General features: G+C 41.5%; 1 protein-coding gene across 1 annotated transcript in view; it reads left to right on the forward strand.

Moving 5' to 3' along the window:
• The window catches only part of tpo (thyroid peroxidase), an 88335-nt gene that overhangs the window by 30699 nt on the left and 36241 nt on the right, over positions 1-21395 (forward strand). Inside the window, exons 6-9 of the mRNA XM_061925066.1 lie at positions 1003-1203; positions 13575-14066; positions 16827-17085; positions 19170-19340. Of these exons, the coding sequence (XP_061781050.1) occupies positions 1003-1203; positions 13575-14066; positions 16827-17085; positions 19170-19340 (1123 nt within the window). The remainder of the gene's footprint in view (positions 1-1002; positions 1204-13574; positions 14067-16826; positions 17086-19169; positions 19341-21395) is intronic.

The raw sequence follows: 21395 nt of genomic DNA on the forward strand, positions 1-21395 counted from the left end.
ATTGACCTAATCAAAAAATTTTCAATATTTCCAAACTTCCCGAGCTTAACTTCCCGTGGTAAATTTCCGGAAAGTTTCCGGAAATTTACCGGAAACTTTCCACCCCTTTGCAACCCTAATAAGAAATTAAGTTCCAAATTGAGGTAGGGTCTTTCAAATAGTGTCTTATCCAATTAATCTTGAAGGTGTTGTTTAGTGTAATGAAATCCAGAAAGTTTAGACCACCCTGATTATAATTAAGTTAAAGTTAAAGTACCAATGATTGTCACACACACACTAGGTATGTTGAAATGTGTCCTCTGCATTTGACCCATCCCCTTGTTCATCCCCTGGGAGGTGAGGGGAGCAGTGGGGAGCAGCGGTGCCGCGCCCAGGAATAATTTTTGGTGATTTAACCCCCATTCATTGTAACAGATTTCTTGTTATAATGAATTTTGTTTTTTTCAAATAAAGTCAACAAGTATTTTTGTCAATAGTCATATATTTTGGTTAACATCTAAAGAAAGCCTGGAGATACCTTCTGCTTTGGAAAGCAAGGTTCTGCCTTTTAAGGATACATCTCTCTGTAGCCATTGGTTAAATCTTTTCTCAGTTTTTTCTATAATTCTCCTCAAGTCATGTCTCAACAACAAGTGAGAACGACAACGTCACTACCGGAAGAAGGTAGGACTTCAAAATAAAGTGACACATGCTCCCAAAACTAATTATTTGCTGAAAAAATTACAAAATAAAAGTGACAATCAATAACAATAAAGCAATAAAATAAAACGTGAGGGAATTTTGGTGGAATGCATACAATATATTTTATATACCTGCTACATACACACATTAGTTAGTTACTGGACTTGCTAAATTGCAACCAATACTATTTATAATGTTCATTTGCACTGGCTTATTCACGGTATCATTTTTATTCAGCTTTGTTAAAAACCGAATGGTGTGTCATACATTTAAATTTACTGCATTGTTTGGTTTTCAAAACAATTGACATTGTGTCAACAGGCATGGGAAGTCAGCAAGACCATAATGAAAAGCTTGTTTACGTCTAAAGACGATGCTTACTCTCATATGCTGGTGGAATGGGGCCAGTATATCGACCACGACATGACCTTTACCCCTCAAAGCCCTGGAAAACTAACATTTTCACCTGAAGCTGACTGCGTGAGCACCTGTAAGAATGTGCCTCCCTGCTTTCCCATCCAGGTAATTTGAAAGCATGTAAATACTCTATATCATCCAAAAACCTGTACAGTTCCAGTTAGACGTTTCCATACACTTTTCAGTAGAATGAATGGAATCCATTTGACATCATGTATTACTAACTAATGAACCGTTCTTTTTGTAGTGTGGAATGATTGTTGCATTTTTTCATCTTCAATTAATTTTAATTTTTCACTAATTTACAAGACTACTTACAAGACGCTTTTGTAGCCTTAAACAACTTCTTGCATAATTCTGGCCAAGTATTTGAGAGAGGTATTAATAATCACTGATTATTGTTGCACTTTTAAGTACTTTTGTTTTTCCCCCTTTATATTACACCTTAATAAAGCATTAAAACATCGCTCTAAAACCTTTTTTTAACTGCTAAAATTTTTATAACTTAAAGCCCCATTTAAGAACTTTTAGTTTTGGTTGAATTTGGTGGTGCCCATGGACAAAGCGGTAGTGCTTTGCCAGAACACCACATTTCTCATGATGACTCACATCAACTTCCAACTTTTTAATGAATGGGGAAAGGGGGAGTGACGTATGCAGTTAAGCAAATCAGCACATTTGTAGTTTTTTGTGTGGCCAGGTTCCTGCCGCCCTCTTAAAATCTGCTAAGTGCCACTAAAAGCAATAGAGACCCCCTTAGGCCATGACAGAGGTGCCATTCAACTATTTGTAAGTCCATGTATTATCCCAAAAGTTATGAAAATGTTTTAAGAAGGTTGAAAAGTTACTTAGTGCTTCTTTAAAAAGGACCTATGATAAATATAGTCTTTTCTGACTAATGAATGTTGTTACAATTTTGAATACAGGTGCCAAATGCCAAATCATCAAATCTCAAGCTTGCATGCAGCTTTTTAATCAAGCATGAATAGGTTTGCGGGGTTGTGCAGTCTAGCTACATTGTGACGTCACAGCAAGGTGGACGTTCTTGTTTGAACATTAAGTCAAGCTCTGATGCAGGCTATGAGTAAACATACAGAAAATATCAGATCAAGTATTATTTTCATCTAATCAAGGCCTGCAAATTATAACAGAGACGTGCAACATGCAGTGACATTATTGCTGCTAAAATCAGCTTTTTAGCAGCAATTACATCAATCGAATAGTGTGAACGTGTAATTAATGGTGTGACCGGGTGAATTTATATATTGTTTATGAAGTTTATTTTTGACCGTGTCTATAAGAAATAGCAGTAACAGCTTCAAGATGTATGTATTTAAACAGTGTACATTTTCAAAAGATAGATTATGACACCTTTGGAGAGGGTGGGGCGTAGTTTCATTTGCATTAACGCCTCCAAAAAGCACAGTTGCAGAAAGACTCAAAAACAGGTTATATCGAGACCACAAGGAAGGGTTTTTAATGTAGATTCAAATCATTATTGGTGCCTTTTGAAATATGATTTACATACTGGCGTGGCGCAGTGGTAGAGTGGCCGTGCGCGACCCAAGGGTCCCTGGTTCAATCCCCACCTAGTACCAACCTCATCATGTCCGTTGTGTCCTGAGCAAGACACTTCACCCTTGCTCCTGATGGGTGCTGGTTAGCGCCTTGCATGGCAGCTCCCTCCATCAGTGTGTGAATGTGTGTGTGAATGGGTAAATGTGGAAGTAGTGTCAAAGCGCTTTGAGTACCTTGAAGGTAGAAAAGCGCTATACAAGTACAACCCATTTATCATTTATTTATTATAATTTATATGTATATATATATATATATATATATATATATATATATATATATATATATATATATATATATATATATATATATATATATTAGGGCTGTCGAACAATCAAAATATTTAATCGCATTGTTCATAGTTAACTAAAAAATTAATCGCGATAATCGCATAAACTTTTTTGTCAATAAGTGTACCCTAGACAGATAATTTTCAAGTTTTTAAAAAATGACTGGAAAATGAATTTGCTTTAATGAAATGTTTTTAAACATGCTTTTTGAAACAGCTCAACAGGAAAAGGATATAAACACGTTTTTGAAGAGAATAAAAAAAATATTTGCAGTGCGTTGGTGTCTTGCTAAATGTTCTATTTTGTCGGAATACAGAATTTGTATTACTGCTTTAAGAGCACTTGCATTAAGAGGAGAGGAGTACACTTCCAGTTTCACGCATTAATAACACAAAATGTGGATTGTTACGGTCATGGTTTGTTTGTCAAAAATGTTAGGGGATATTTTTTCCACATGAATAAATGTTTCTAATATTCTGTACTTTACATGTTGTATACATTACTAGTCGTAGTAGTTTATTTTGGATATGTTAAAAATAAAGCAAAAGAAAAAAATTATGAAAAAAGGACATTTTCTTGATAACATTACAGTAAAGTACAGAAATAGAAACACATATCTCACAATGAAAACAAAACAAAAAAGGAAACAATACATAATGGTTGTTTTTTTTCCTATCCAAAAAGGAGAGGGAATAAGTGAATTTTATTTACGCCCACCCCTTATTTTATAAATCAAATAACTAGCTTTCTTATCATCGCTATCATTATCCAACAATATTACAATAATATTACAATATATCATCAATAATCTTTTATCCACTTTACTCACTTGTCTTTGGCACAAAAATACAGTACATACGTACAATATACACAGTCACATGAATACAAATACTAATTGATGGTAACACCAACCAATAACAAGTAAATAACTTCCAAATAATTAGAATAATAATAATTACGTTAAAATGTTGTGATTGTTTTACAAATTGAAAATCATGTCTTTGGATAATTTTTTAAAACAAAATTAAGTTTGGACATTCTTTTAATGTTACATTCAAACTGTTTCATAGTTTAACCCCAAATATTGAAACACAAAAGCTTATTCATGTTGTGCGTACATTCTGAATTTTAAGATTGAAATGACCCCTTAATATATAACCCCCTACCCTTTCAGTTAAACATTTTTGCACATTTCCAGGCAGTGAATTTTTATTTTTTTGCTTTTGTTATTTGTACTGTTTGTAGTTTCACAAGATCTTTAAATTTCAATAGTTTTGAATGAAAGAAAAATGTATTTGTGTGATCCCTATATCCTGTCGTGTGCTTGTGGAATTATTGCCCCAAACTTCTGCACAGTAGTGCAAGTTAATGGCATTCATATCTGCATGACAATGTTTCAACCATCTCTACATACTTATCAATAAAATTTAATATTCAGCCTATTAAACATTCTGCAATTGCGAACGATCAATCAGAACAGGTTATAAAATAATATGCCATAGTGATGGTGATATTGTGTAGTGAACTGTAATTACCCAATGTGGGCTGCAGAGGGCAGTAGCAGGCATGCCTGCAGTATTAAATCTAGTCTCAGTGGTAGCGAAAAAGAAGACTAAATTATTCAAAGAGAGAAAGTCTTTCTCCTTCACGTAGATGCTGCCATTATAATACACCTAATTTAAATCTGCCAGAAAACATTTAGTTAGGTGGAAATATCACATAATAACACAGAGTAATATAATAGCATGATCAATTGTCAGACGATTTGTTGTTGTTTTGTTTGTCACCGGGTATGAAGTGTAGCGCTATTATTGTGAAGCATGAAACTGTTGTCTAAACATGGAAGTGTATCTACTCCCATCATAAGTGCTTCTAAAGCAGGAATAGCAATTCTGTCTTTCTACAAATTACAAAATCTGGCAAGACACCAACACACAGTGAGCATTTTTTTTTAATTGTCATTAAATTATGTTTGTCTTTTTTGTGTTGAGCTGTTTAAAAAAGAATAATGTTTAAAACACATGTATCTAAAGCAAATTAATTGTCCGTACATAGCGTTAAACTCCTCTCTGAGCTGCCACCTTATCGTGGTAGAGGAGTTTGCGTGTCCCAATGATCCTGGGAGCTATGTTGTCCGCAGGCTTCCATGCCCTCTGGTAGGGTCTCCCAAGACAAACAGGTCCTAGGTGAGGGATTAGACAAGGAGCAGCTCGAAGACTTCTATGTAAATGCAAAAACCGAGACTACGATTTCCCTCGCCGCTACGCGGGTCACCTTGGCCACCTTCTGGAGCCAGGCCCGTAGTTGGGGCTCGATGGTGAGCACCTGGTGGCCGGGCCTGTCCCACTCATAGGAGGGGCCATAGAGTTCGGGTGCATTGTGAACTGGGCGGAAGCCGAAGGCGGGCACTTGGCGGTCCAATCCTCGGCTACATAAGCTAGCTCTTGGGACGTGGAATTTCACCTCGCTGGGGGGGAAGGAGTGCTTGTGCGCGAGGTGGAGAGGTTCCGGCTGGATATAGTCGGACTCACTTCGACGCACAGCAAAGGCTCTGGAACCAGTTCTCTTGAGAGGGGCTGAACTCTCTTCCACACTGGCGTTGCACGCAGTGAGGGGCGACGGGCTGGGGTAGCAATTCTTGTTGTCCCGGCTCAAAGCCTGCACGTTGGAGTTCAACCTAGTGGACGAGAGGGTAGCTTCCCTCCGCCTTTGGGTGAGGGGACGGGTCCTGACTGTTGTTTGTGTCAGTGCGAGGACTATGGGATGGTTTGTTTTCCCGAGATGCAAAGAAATTGGAGTGGACATGAGGTGAAGGTAGGGACATGATTTAATTTTACTTAAAAAAAGGAACAAAGGTTGCAAACAAAAGACGCGCACAAGGGCGGAAGTACAAACTTGGCTATGAACAAAACTAACACTTTGACAAAAAACTATGAACATGAAACCAAAAAGACACTTACTATGACGTGAAACGATCAGCATGAACTATGGTAGCAGAAGTAGCATGGCATGAGGTGAGCAGAGTTAAGACAATGTTGCCAGGCAGACTGCCTGGCAACTGAAAGCTTAAATAATAGTGACATGATTACAACAGGTGCGTGTGGCCAAATAACTCCGGTGCGTGAGTCCAAATGCATGACAGGTGAAACCAGTGAGTAGTCATGGAAACAAAAACAATGGAGCGTAAACAGAAACTAAAGAGTCCAATAACTAAACAAAACAAAACATGATCCAAAAGACATGACAGTTTGTGCTTATGCACCAAACAGCAGTTCAGAGTACCCACCCTTTTTGCATACACTCGGGGGCGCACTTTCCAGTACTCCCCCGGGTGATTCCCTTGTCCTACTGGGGGACTTCAACGCTCATGTTGGCAACCACAGTGAAACCTGGAGAGGCGTGAATGGGAGAAATGGCCGCTCGGATCTGAACCCGAGTGGTGTTTTGTTATTGGACTTTTGTGCTCGTCACAGATTGTCCATAACAAACACCATGTTCAAACATAAGAGTTGGCTGCGTTGGTGGGGTAGGATGCCGGACAGACCTGGCAGGCCCAAACCCATTGTGAGGGTCTGCTGGGAACGTCTAGCAGAGTCTCCTGTCAGAAAGAGTTTTAATCCCCACCTCCAGAAGAACTTTGAACATATCACGAGGGAGGTGCTGGACATTGAGTCCGAGTGGACCATGTTCCGCACCTCTATTGTCGAGGCAGCTGATTGGAGCTGTGGCCGCAAGGTAGTTGGTGCCTGTCGTGGCGGAATTCCTAGAACCCTTTGGTGGACACCGGCGGAGAGGGATGCCGTCAAGCTGAAGAAAGAGGGTTCTTTTGGCTCATAGGACTCCGGAGGCAGCGGACAGGTACCGACAGGCCAAATGGTGTGCGACTTCAGCGGTCGCGGAGGCAAAAACTTGGACATGGGAGGAGTTCGGGGAAGCCATGAAAAACGACTTCCGGACGGCTTCGAAGCGATTCTGGACCACCATCCGCCGCCTCAGGAAGGGGAAGCAGTGCACTGTCAACACCGTGTATGGTGAGGATGGTGTTCTGCTGACTTCGACTGCGGATGTTGTGGATCGGTGGAGGGAATACTTCGAAGACCTCCTTAATCCCACCAACACGTCTTCCTATAAGGAAGCAGTGCCTGGGGAATCTGTGGTGGGCTCTCCTATTTCTGGGGCTGAGGTAGTTAAGAAGCTCCTCGGTGGCAAGACCCCGGGGGTTGATGAGGTCCGCCCGGAGTTCCTTAAGGCTCTGGATGCTGTGGGGCTGTCTTGGTTAACAAGACTCAAGCATCGCGTGGACATCGGGGGAGGTACCTCTTGATTGGCAGACCGGGGTGGTGGTTCCTCTCTTTAAGAAGGGGCACCGGAGGGTGTGTTCCAACTATCGTGGGATCACACTCCTCAGCCTTCCCGGTAAGGTATATTCTGGTGTACTGGAGAGGAAGCTACGCCGGATAGACGAACCTCGGATTTCAGGAAGAACAGTATGGTTTTTGTCCTGGTCGTGGAACTGTGGACCAGCTCTATACTCTCGGCAGGGTCCTTGAGGGTGCATGGGAGTTTGCCCAACCAGTCTACATGTGCTTTGTGTACTTGGAGAAGGCATTCGACCGTGTCCCTCAGGAAGTCCTGTGGAGAGTGCTCAGAGAGTTTGGGGTATTGGACTGTCTGATTGTGGCGGACCGCTCCCTGTACAATCAGTGTCAGAGCTTGGTCCGCATTGCCGGCAATAAGTCGGACACGTTTCCAGTGAGGGTTGGACTCCGCCAAGGCTGCCCTTTGTCACCGATACTGTTCATAACTTTTATGGACAGAATTTCTAGGCGCAGTGAAGGCGTTGAGGGGATCCGGTTTGGTAGCTGCAGGATTAGGTTTCTGCGTTTTGCAGATGATGTGGTCTTGATGGCTTCATCTGGCCAGGATCTTCAGCTCTCACTGGATCGGTTCGCAGCCGAGTGTGAAGCGACTGGAATAAGAATCAGCACCTCCAAGTCCGAGTCCATGGTTCTCGCCCGGAAAAGGGTGGAGTGCCATATCCGGGTTGGGGAGGAGACCCTGCCCCAAGTGGAGGAGTTCAAGTACCTAAGAGTCTTGTTCACGAGTGAGGGGAGAGTGAATCATGAGCTCGACAGGCGGATTGGTGCGGCGTCTTCAGTAATGCGGACGCTGTATCGATCCGTTGTGGTGAAGAAGGAGCTGAGCCGGAAGGCAAAACTCTCAATTTATCGGTCGATCTACGTTCCCATCCTCACCTATGGTCATGAGCTTTGGGTTATGACCGAAAGGAGAAGATCACGGGTACAAGCGACCGAAATGAGTTTCCTCGGCCGGGTGGCGGGGCTCTCCCTTAGAGATAGGGTGAGAAGCTCTGCCATCCGGGGGGAGCTCAAAGTAAAGCCGCTGCTCCTCCACATCGAAAGGAGCCAGATGAGGTGGTTCGGGCATCTGGTCAGGATGCCACCCGAACGCCTCCCTAGGGAGGTGTTTAGGGCACGTCCGACCGGTAGGAGGTCACGGGGAAGACCTAGGACACATTGGAAAGACTGGCCTGGGAACGCCTTGGGATCCCCCAGGAGGAGCTTGACGAAGTGGCTGGGGAGAGGAAAGTCTGTACTGCTTAGGCTGCTGCCACCGCGACCCGACCTCGGATAAGTGGAAGAAGATGGATGGATGGATGGATGGATGGACACAGTGTTAAAACTTGACAATTATATGTCTCGGGTACACTTATTAATGATGAAAAATAATATATATCTGCGATTAATCACTATTAATTTTGAGTTAACTATGAACAAAATGCGATTAATTATCCGGAATCGGGTCGCGGGCACAACAGCTCCAGCAAAGACCCCCAGACTTACCTCTCCAGAGCAACATTAGCAACTTCCTCCTGGGGGATCCTGAAGCGTTCCCAGGCCAGAGAGGAGATGTAATTCCCCCATCTGGTCCTTGACCTGCCCCGGGGTCTCCTCCCAGTGGGACGTGCAACGAGGACCTCCCTAAGGAGACGCTCGTTAGGCATCCTCACGAGATGCCCGAACCACCTAAGCTGGCTTTTTTCCAAGCGAAGGAGCAGCGGCTCTACTCGGAGTTCTCACCCTATCTCTAAGGTAGATGCCAGCCAGCCTTTGAGGAAACGTATTTTGGTCGCTTGCGTCCGCAATCTTATTCTTTCGGACATGACCCACACTTCATGACTATAGGTGAGAGTAGGAATGTAAATAGCTCGGTATACCGAAAGCTTTGCCTTCTGGCTCAGCTCTCGTTTTGTCACAACAGTGCGGCAGAGAGACTGCAATGCTGCCCCAGCTGCTCCGATTCTCCGGCTGATTTCCTTCTCCATCTTTCCCTGACTCGTGAACAAGACCCCAAGATACTTAAACTCCTCCACCTGGGACAGAGTCTCATTCTCTACCTGGACTGTACAAACCATTGATTTCCTGCTGAGAACCATGGCCTCAGATTTGGAGATGCTGATCCTCATTCCAGCCGCTGAAGGTCAAAAACCGATGGTGCTTTCAGGACCACATCATCTGCAAACAGCAGTGACGCAACCTTTAGCTCCCCGAGTCGTATACTCTCTCCGCCATGGTCTGCCTTGAAATCTTATCCATGAAAATCACAAACAGGATAGGTGACAGAGCGCAGCCCTGGTGGAGACCAACCCCCACTGGAAACGGATCCGACCTACATCCAAGCACCAGGACACAACTCTCGCTTTGGTTGTACAGAGATTGGATGGCCCTCAGCAGGGTCCCCCTCACCCCGTACTCCCTCAGCACTTCCCACAGGATCTCCCGGGGGACCCCGTCATACGCATTCTCCAAATGCATAAAGCACATGTAGACTGGATAATCCTACCCCCAGGCCTTCTCCAGGATTACCGCAAGAGTAAAGAACTGGTTGTTCCACGACCAGGACGGAATCCACTTAGCTCCTCTTGAATCTGGGGTTCGACTATCAGTCGGACCCTCCTTTCCAGTATCTTGGCGTAAACTTTCCCAGGGAGGCTGAGTAGTGTGATACCCCTGTAATTAGAACACCCTCTCTGGTTCCCCCTTTTTGAATAGGGGAACCACCACCCCAGTCTGCCACTCCTTGTGTCTGTCCCAGACTTCCACGCAATGTTGAAAAGGCGTATCACCAAGACAGCCCCTCAACACCCAGAGCCTTCAGCATTTCTAGACAAATCTTGTCAACCCCCGGGGCTTTGCCACTGTGGAGTTGTCTATCTACCTCAGTGACTTCACTCCGAGAGATCTACGTCAACCCAGAGGTGGGACCAAGTCATTGTTTTGCAAGTCACAAGTAAGTCTCAAGTCTTTGCCCTCAAGTCTGAGTCAAGTCCCGAGTCAAGACAGGCAAGCCCCGAGTCAAGTCCAAAGTCAAGACTGGAAAGTCTCAAGTCAAGTCCTAAGTCCTGCATTTTGAGTTTCGAGTCCTTTCAAGTCCTGTTAACCACAGACTAATATATTAACACAGATTGTGTATGCTTTTCAAACGCTGTATTTATTTATTAAAACAAGTGCATTTTTAATTGCAGGAAAGAAAATTGTGCTGACATTGCACTTTATAATAGCACTATTAACCAGTCATTTTAAACATTAACTCATTCCTTTACAGAACAAACACATTGAAAAATAAAGTGCAAATGTACTTATTTGTACAAAAGTGTTAACATTGAAAAAACATGACATAACAAAAAATTTGTACTTTTTATATGTCAGTGCCCTATGCTGCATTGCATTTCCAAAAGACCAAATTAGCCAAGAGTCTGTCAGTCATTTGTGCACGATGGGGGCGTAGTATGATGCCACCATGGCTGAAAACTCGCTCCACTGGAGCACTGGAGGCAGGCACTGCCAAGACTCTCATGGCCACTCGGAACAGTAAAGGAAGAGTCTTCATGTTCAATGCCCAGAACAAAAGGGGGGAGAGAGTTGTTTTGGGTTGGTGCACTACTTGTAAGTGTATCTTGTGTTTTTTATGTTGATTTAATTAAAAAAAGAAAAAAAAGAAAAAAAATATTTCTTGTGCGGCCCGATACCAATCGATCCACGGACCAGTACCGGGCCGCGGCCCGGTGGTTGGGGACCACTGAGGTAAACAACCAACAGTATGTCAGAAAGCTAGCTAAAACGGTACACATATTCATAATATAGTATACATTTTAACTGACCTTTATTTTACTATTTGTGTCTTTTTTTAGGTGGCTAAAATACGCGGTGCTGCTGACCGCCGTCTAACGTTACGTGTGATATATTGACTAACGTAACCCTGCTTAAAAAAAATCCCTGAACAAAAAGTATGAATAAGGTAGTGAACTGCAACAGATTCCCGTGTTTGCAATAACGTTATAACGTTAGCAGTGAGTTTACAGCCTCACTGATTTAACTACACTGCAAATAAAAGTCACGTTACTTAGCCAATAAACGTTATCTTACATTCAAAACTTACCGTTCTTTGTGCAACTTCAAATGCCGGACGAAGTTGGAAGTTGTTGCCTCTCCATCAGTAATTTTCGAACCGCATGTGTTGCATACTGCAAACCGTTTTGTGTTGACCACCTCGTAATTTTTATACCCAAACGAAAGTATTTTAGGTATCATTTTTTGTTCACTGGCGTGTGGTTTGGACATGTCTTCTTCGTTGGTTGTCCTGCAATTTGATTGGATGAATGCTGTGTGATGAAAACAAAGTAGATCTAATTTGATTGGCTGTTGTACTGAGAGCACACCAGCTGACACACGCAACGCTGATAGACAAGTACACAATGAAAAATACGGAGCGCTCCCGAATAACTTTTTCATCTTTGGGTTTTGGGGAAAGTAGCAAGTCATGTCAAGTCATGTCAATTCAAAAGGCTCAAGTCCAAGTGAAGACACAAGTCATTGATGTTAAAGTCTAAGTCGAGTTGCAAGTCTTTTTACATTTTGTCAAGTCGAGTCTAAAGTCATCAAATTCATGACTCGAGTCTGACTCGAGTCCAAGTCATGTGACTCGAGTCCACACCTCTGCGTCAACCCCCCATCATCCTCAGGCTCCGCTCCTGTCAGGGAGGATGTGTCTGATGTTGTTGGGTTCCGGAGTTCCTCAAAGTGCTCTTTCCAACGCCCTACGACTTCCTCACTTGAAGTCAGCAGAGTCCCATCCTTGCTGTACACAGCTTGGGCGGTTCCCTGTTTCCCCCTCCTGAGGTGCCGTATGGTCTTCCAGAACAGCTTTGGTGCCGCCCGATAGTCCTTCTCCATGGATTCCCTGAACTGCTCCCACACCCTCTGCTTAGCTTCGTCCACAGCCACAGGCCTGTCGGTACCTTGCAACTGCCTCCGGAGTCCCCTGGGATAACATACCTCGGTAAGACTCCTACTTCAGTCGGACGGCATCCCTGCCCACCGCTGCTCACCAGGGTGTTCGAGGGTTACTGCCCCTTGAGGCATCTAAGACCTTCTGGCCACAGCTCGCAGCTGCAGATTTAGCAATAGAGGCTTTGAACATTGCCCATTCTTGTTCAATGTCCCCAACCTCCACAGGGATGGCAGAAAAGTCCCGAGTGTCCAAAACATACGGCCTCAGATCAGCTGATACGATTACAAAATCGATCATTGATCTTTGACCTAGGGTGCTCTGGTACCAGGTACACCTATGAGCATCCTTATGCTTGAACATGGTGCTAGCAGAGAAGTCTAATAAGGGAGACCGTACCTCCCAATCACGCCAGTCCAATGCATCACTGTCTTTGCCCACGTGCGCTTTGAAGTCTCCCAGCAAGACTATGGAATCCCCTGAAGGCGCCTCATACAGGACCCCACCCCTTGGGGAAGGTGTAGCAGCCTTGCCCCCCGTTAGGGTTACAATACCCCCATGGACCAAACTAAAAGAAGATGCGTTACCCGGCCCGGAGAAGCCCGGGGCCCTCCTCTGGAGCTAGGCCCGGAGGCAGGGCCCGGAGGCAGGGCTCATCAGCGAGCGCCTGGTGGCCGGGCTAGCCCCGGAGCCCGGCCGGTCACAGCCCAAAGAAGTTACGTGGAAACACCATCTTCTCCGCCATGTGGACCCATCACCCGCAGTCGGAACCAGTGGAGTCGGGAATATTGTGAACCTTTATGTATGCCTTTTTCTAATTAAATATGACTACACAATTATCCCAATGGGGCCAAAGAACACTGCATATGCCAGCACTGTACTTTGATAAAGAAATTGAGAAACACTATTGAAATCAAGAAAAAACATGTAGCAAAGTCTATAAAATGTGTTTTGTGTTGACATTTTTGGGTGTCGGAAATAGCTTCATTTGATTTAAAGTACATGATTTCTTACTGGGAAATTTTGTACGGATTGTCTGAGATTTTGTAACAGCTAACAAAACCTGAGGTACCACTGTACTCACAGTTGTGCAACACAAAAACAGCATAAACATTTTTCACAATAATTTAATTGAATACAAAATATTGATAACAATTGCCATCCTAATTAATGTCATTTAAACACTTATTCTAAAGAAGATTGTGTATTGTGTGTGTGAGAGAGGAGATAGTTTGGACAATACAACACTGTGCTTCAAACCATTCTGAGGAAAAATAACTATAATTTCATTTGTTTTTTCAGACGGATGGTAAGGTCTCAGGTACAAATAGCTGCATGCCTTTCAATCGCTCTTTGCCAGCTTGTTTCACCAGCTTTGGGACTGACATGTGTCAAGCCCTGCAACAACAACAGATGAATGCAATCACATCCTTCATTGATGCTTCCTCTGTGTATGGCTCCAGTCCAAAAGTCAACAACTTTCTCAGAGATCTTTCCAGACGGGAGGGGAAACTGAAAGTTAATAAGTACTTTAGGGACATCAAAGGAAGACCATTCCTCCCTTTCCAAGAGTCTAAGTCATCAGACTGTCTCCGTGTTGTTGGTGAACAAAGAGTGGCGTGTTTCAGTGCTGGAGACAGTCGAGTCAACGAGGGCTTACCTTTGACTTGTTTGCATACGCTGTGGCTGAGGCAACACAATCAAATTGCGGCGACACTTAAGAGGCTCAATAGTCACTGGAACCCAGAGATGATATATCAAGAAACGCGCAAGATAATTGGGGCTCTGCACCAGGTATGTATTATTGCATATAGGCCTATGTGATTCTGCAAAAAATGTGACTCTCCATTTTCTTGCTTTAAATTGAGATTGCAATTGTCTCTCTCTCACACACACACACACACACACACACACACACACACACACACACACACACACACACACACACACACACACAGACACAGACACAGACACACACACACGCACGCACACACACACACAAGTACGCACACACGCATTATATTTAGGGGCCATGTGCTTACGTGTTAAATACATTTTTATGCATGTTTAATTATTATTAAACTCATCATTGTCTTGTTCTGCTTCTATTCAGTTCTGGGAGTTATGGTTGTCTTATTACTTAATTGGAACATGCATACAAATACAATGTAGTACATCACAAATTTACAATTTCACATCTGGAAAGGAGTAGGAAAATGCAGAGTTTATTTAATCCTAAACATTTTATTTTTCTCAGTAATCACATTAAAAAGTTCAGTTCCTGTACTCAATTTGTAACACTAATAACCAAATAAGTAAATAAATAAATCAATAAAGTTCACATGAATACATAATTGGTCATTGAAATTCACATAATTTGCTGATTATGTGATAAATGATAAAATCACAAATATTAAAACCAAAAACATTGCACGCTTGCATACTTAACAATATATTCATGCATGTAATGAGCATGAATTGACAAAAAGTCAGTTAATTAATACGACCACTCCATGCTGGGAAATTGGGAGAGCAAAGAGAAAGTTTCAGCCATCAGCATGAGCATTTTAGTAAAATATCTGCATTTGTTTGTGATGCAGCTAATTAAGTAAGATAAACAAAAAACATGTCATGTAGTTATTATACAAACCATACAAATTGTGTTGGATGTAAACATAAACAGATTACAATGATTTGCAAATCCTTTTCCACCCATATTCAGTTGAATGCACTACAAGACAAGATATTTGATGTTCAAACTCATAAACTTTATCTTTTTTTGCAAATAATAATTAACTTAGAATTTCATGGCTGCAACACGTGCCAAAGTAGTTGGGAAAGGGCATGTTCACTGTGTTACATGGCCTTTCCTTTTAACAACACTCAGTAAACGTTTGGGAACTGAGGAGACACATTTTTGAAGCTTCTCAGGTGGAATTATTTCCCATTCTTGCTTGATGTACAGCTTAAGTTGTTCAACAGTCCGGGGGTCTCCGTTGTGGTATTTTAGGCTTCATAATGCGCCACACATTTTCAATGGGAGACAGGTCTGGACTACAGACGGGCCAGTCTAGTACCCGCACTCTTTTACTATGAAGCCACGTTGATGTAACACGTGGCTTGGCATTGTCTTGCTGAAATAAGCAGGGGCGTCCATGGTAACATTGCTTGGATGGCAACATATGTTTCTCCAAAACCTGTATGTACCTTTCAGCATTAATGGTGCCTTCACAGATGTGTACGTTTCCCATGTCTTGGGCACTATTACACCCCCATACCATCACAGATGCTGGCTTTTCAACTTTGCGCCTATAACAATCCGGATGGTTCTTTTCCTCTTTGGTCCGGAAGACACGACGTCCGCAGTTTCCAATTACAATTTGAAATGTGGACTCGTCAGACCACAGAACACTTTTCCACTTTGTATCAGTCCATCTTAGATGAGCTCAAGCCCAGCAATGCCAAAGGCGTTTCTGGGTGTTGTTGATCAACGGTTTTGGCATTGCATAGGAGAGTTTTAACTTGCACTTACAGATGTAGCGACCATCTGTAGTTACTGACAGTGGGTTTCTGAAGTGTTCCTGAGCTCATGTGGTGATATCCTTTACACACTGATGTTGCTTGTTGATGCAGTACAGCCTGAGGGATCAAAGGTCACGGGCATAGCTGCTTACGTGCAGTGATTTCTCCAGATTCTCTGAACCCTTTGATGATGTTACGGACCGTAGATGGTGAAATCCCTAAATTCCTTGCAATAGCTTGTTGAGAAAGGTTTTTCTTAAACTGTTCAACAATTTGCTCACGCATTTGTTGACAAAGTGGTGACCATCGCCCCATCCTTGTTTGTGAATGACTGAGCATTTCATGGAATCTACCTTTATAACCAATCATGGCACCCACCTGTTCCCAATTTGCCTGTTCACCTGTGGGATGTTCCAAATAAGTGTTTGATGAGCATTCTTCAACTTTATCAGTTTTTATTGCCACTTTTCCCAACTTCTTTGTCACGTGTTGCTGGCATCAAATTCTAAAGTTAATGATTATTTGCAAGAAAAAAAATGTTTATCAGTTTGAACATCAAATATGTTGTCTTTGTAGCATATTCAAGTTAATATGGGTTGAAAATGATTTGCAAATCATTGTATTCCGTTTATATTTACATCTAACACAATGTCCCAACTCATATGGAAACGGGGTTTGTATTAGAATTATGCAGTTGCAGGCCTCCATTGAGCTAATTACCTTTTTCCTCGCTCAAGTCACACGTCAAGTGGCAACAGGCACCTTTTTTAAAGGCAACATCTCGTAAATCATCTTTGAAAGTTTAAAAAAAAAAAAGTACCACAACACAATGCATTCCTTCTTTCCTTCAATTGATTACATTTGATAAAGAGTGTTTCTGTTATAATTCAGTTTTTTGGGGGGGGAAAGTAACAGTGATTTATTACTTGCATAAAGTAATTTTCCCAACACTGCAAATATGTGGCCAGTAATAAAGCATCTCCATTTGTTTTTTGTGATGAAATTACAGTGTTTTCTGCTTGTTTTTCTTAGATCATAACTATGAGAGATTATCTTCCAAAAATAATTGGCGCAGAGTTTTTTCAGAACCACATTGGACCCTACAAAGGATATGACCCAAGTGTGGACGCATCTGCCTCAAATGTTTTTGCTACTGCTGCATTCCGATTTGGCCATGGGACCATCTCCTCTGTCATTAGAAGACTCAATGAGCGGTACCAGGAACATGACCACTTTCCAAACTTGGTGCTGCACAGTACTTTCTTCAGTCCATGGAGAATACTCAATGAAGGTGAGGACTTTAATGTTAAAGGGGAACTACATTTTTGTTTGGAATTGTGCCTATCATTCACAATCCTTATGAGAGACAAGAAATCACTTTTTTTTTTTGCGTTGTAATTTGTAATAATCGTCTCGTTCTAAGTGGCTAGCAATGCTGCTACTGGGAACAATCTATGCTGTCTCTAAATCACTCCAAAAACACATCCAAAAAATTCCTACAGCATCTGCAAAGCTGTAGCGACATTGTTATTTTAGGAGTGAACACTGAGGAACTGTTTTCTAGCGTAGTAACACATCGTCTTGCGATGGCATGCTACGGCATTAGCTGTAAGCTAGCTTCTGCCCCAGTAACTGAATGGCTTTTGATTTTGTATTGCACAACACAAAGTTATAGGACACCAATCTGTACCGAAAAACATGAAAAATAATTTTACACTATCTTCAAAGTGTTAGCCCACATTTCATGTTGTGTTTGTACACAGCTAGCTCCACAATGTATGTAGTTCTACTAACAAGCGTAACGTGCTGCATGTATCATTAACAATATTATAGTTACTCAATGGACAGTTGTCCGTTTGGTCAAGCTGGCTGGGGATGTTTCCAATTGATTTTGTGTAGGTGAAAAAAAGTGTCTACCACTGCAGGGTTTTTAGCACAAACAATTTCTCTTTCGTTGTGATGCAGTTTCTTTGAGCAATGTTTTCCTCGCTAGATACAAAAGGCCTTTTCAACAATAATATCATTGTGTACCACTCAGTGCAGCAGAAGCACTCCATTGCTGTTGGCAGAGCTTGGCTCCAAATTCAACATTTACACAGTCAAGGCATGCCGATACTGACACTCTCGACTTTTGTGTGCTCCAATGTTTCACCCTCTCTTCGTGCTCGCTTAGCTTCTTAACTTCTATCCTGTGTATATTCAGGTTCAAAAAGGTAAGATGTGAATCCTCATTAGTCCAAAAATAAGAATTTTTGTCGACTATTACCATTTACCATTACTGCCATGATTAAAAAAACACGTGTTTGTTGATGGAAGTAGGAAGTGCATTGCTATGGGCAATTAATTAAGTGCGCCTAAGAAATAAGTTCTGTTAATGCTTAAAATTACCAAAAATACGATAAATATCGTACATATTACATATTGTATTAACGTGTCTGTTACTACATTTTATACATTATTTACTTACAGATAGAAGGATTTGAAGTTGTGTGCGAGGACTTTGAAGGCAACATCGGGAACTCCCATTGACCACATCTGACAAGCGTTTTTTTTAAATCTTTAGAATACTAAAAAAAAAGACGTGCGTTATTGTCTCTCATAATTATTGTGGATTATGTGAATGAAGTCTTTACCTGACTGATGTTGGTCATCTAACTAGTAAGCAAATTAACAGCACCTCTGCTGGTTGCAGCCAAGTTGTGCAGGGATGTGAGTGCTATTCTCATCACCTGTTCTTATTTGGCAATTAGAAGGATCACACACCCCTGTTTGCCAATCAGGATTTTTTCTACCAGTGTCGCCTCCCTCTCGACACTCGTTCATGTCTCACATTGCCGTTTTCACGGCCTGTATTATTTTCTTCTGCCTGGTAATTAATTCAATGACCTTCTGATCTCTTCTCTGCCTACTGTATCTGCATCATAGTGTCACACCGAATTAAACCAAGCACAACATATGTTGTGGTTTTCAACAAACTCTTTAGATTTTACACACATTCATTCATTCTTCATTCACGCACTGATGGTAGTAAGCGATAGCTGTGCTGGAGCAGATTGTCCAAAACATGGCTGCCAATTCACCCCAGTCTCTCCATTTATTCGTCCAATCACATATGTCAAGCCGTTTATTGTGGGTAACAACACAAATTGAATTGAGGGAGGAAGAAGGGTTCGATTAAACAACCCTTCGGTTACTGGACAATCTTCTGATCCATCCCTGTTTTCTTTGAGTCAGCTATAGTGACATAAAGTCATCTTCTGAAGGTATACTTCTGTGACAACACATCTTGCTATTTATAGTTTTGCATTTTTTGAAGATATCTGTGTGACAACCTTTGGGTAGAGAACTAAACAATGATTTTTGTTTTCTACCTAGGTGGAATTGAACCAATCCTGAGAGGCACACTTGGAACAGAAGCAATAGCAAACACAGCAAACAGTCTGGTGCAAGAAGAGTTGACAGAGAGGCTGGTTGTTCTAAATATTCCACAGCCCATGGACCTGGCTTCACTGAACTTGCAGAGAGGACGAGACCATGGTCTCCCAGGTATTATATAATTTTTCAACATTTTCTGCTGGAGAACAGTTTTATATCATTGCAGACTACAGCCACGATAATAAAGTTGTTGTTGAACAAATACCTATCTGCACGTCAATTTAAAGTCATTATTATCATCACGCATTTTGACCTTCCTGGCAACTCAGTCTGTGTTACAAGCAAAACAAAGGAGGAAGTTATTGCTGAGTAAACTGCTCTTGAGTTCAAAAACTTGGATCATCAGCAGCTTGTTTTTTCTTACCCCATGGCATTCAATAATAGATTTTTATGAGGATAGGGATGATACAGTTGGACATAGTTTTAAAACAAGTAATATAACTAATGTGCTGTGCAGAGAGTTCATAGCTAATGCTAATTTCCATTTTTTAAATAACATTCTTTAACACATCTACAATCAATCGATGTACTAAAATAAAACAAAGAAAAAACAGAAAAAACAAGGTAAGACTAGACATTAAAAAAATACCCGTGACAAGTTAATGTGCACCACTTTGTTTTCCCTTTCGTGATCTTTGTTGTGAACAAATTCAGATATGAATTTGATTTCTTTTAGTAATGTATTGCATATGTGACAGCACATGATAGAAAAGGCAGATTGTCCAAATGTAGTTCTTCGATGGGATATTTTACAATTCCCAAATGTCATTCTCCTAGTTACCCTATTACTGTTATGTATTGTAATGTTCCCAGAGAAAGATTCTAGGGCAAGTTCATGGAAATCAGGCGCCCTATGTTTTTCATGATTACATGAACATCATGGCATTTGTTGATGGTAGAAGGGACCGGGATGCCGAGCGACGACTGAGTGTTATCACCCATGCTGTTAATGTTGTTGTAAGCGTAGTCATAGAAACAAAAAACAGACATCTTATAGAAAAATATGTAGAGTAGCGTGATGCAAATAGCGCAATGCAAACTAGAAAATTCCCGCGGAAATTTTGATGGGACTGCTTTCTGTGCCCTGGACCTCTGGCCTGGGGTCGCCAGAAGCCGCCATACTTTTTAGATGGGGCCGAGTGTCTGAATCCGAGAGTTTTAGGTGTAACTGTACAGAACCACCCACAGAGCTAGCCTTAAACAGTAGCATGTGTACATAAAAATGCTAACACTCATGAGTGTTAGCAGGCTCAGACTGATAACAGTCAGCCTATTTAGTTTTTTTTTCATTTGATTTTTATTGACATCCAGCATCACACATTCCTAACCATTGCATCATATTCACATACATCATATACTGTATCTGTTGTCTGCCCCAAATGTAAAAATATTTATTGTTTATATCCCAACCATACCACCCCCCCAAAAAAAAGAAACAGCAAAAAAAAAAATAGTATCTACAAATACATCAATTAATTAACAAAAAACAAATAATAATACATTAATAATAATAATAATAATCATCAGAAATAAAATTAAAAAATATAAACAGATATATATATATATATATATATATATATTCATACGTATACACATATAGGGAGTAATCTTTAAAAAAAAGCAGTACAATCACTAATTTGAAAAATTTAAGTCAGGCTTATGGGGCGTGACATAATTGACCCAGTTTTCCTAGTATGAAGTACATTTCTCCAATTTATAATTAATAAAGGCTGTTATCTTCTCCATTTTATATATGTCCATTGTTGTTTCCATCCATTGCTTCGAAGTTGGGCTCTCCTGCGATATCCATTTCCTAGTAATGGTCTTTTTACAAGCCACCAGTCAGCCTGTTTCATATACCAAGTTATATGACTCAAAGGTGTATGGCTGCGGAAATAGAAAAAACAAGCAAGCTAACTTAAGCATGATAATATTTAGGTTGTGTCATATACCAAGTTATATGACTCTAAGGTTTGGGAATTAGAGAAAAAAGAGAACATTTAGCAAAAAAAAGTTAGCTTTTTAATGTTAGCATGCTAACAGTTTACAAGTGTCATGTATCAAGTTATGTTTGATTTGATTTAGATTTATTGGTCCCCGTTGGGGAAATTAATTTTCACTGCCGTACATTTAAACAATAGACATTACACATAACGAACAAAAATA

This window comes from Nerophis lumbriciformis, linkage group LG29 (assembly GCF_033978685.3).
Source record: "Nerophis lumbriciformis linkage group LG29, RoL_Nlum_v2.1, whole genome shotgun sequence".
NCBI lineage: Eukaryota > Metazoa > Chordata > Actinopteri > Syngnathiformes > Syngnathidae > Nerophis > Nerophis lumbriciformis.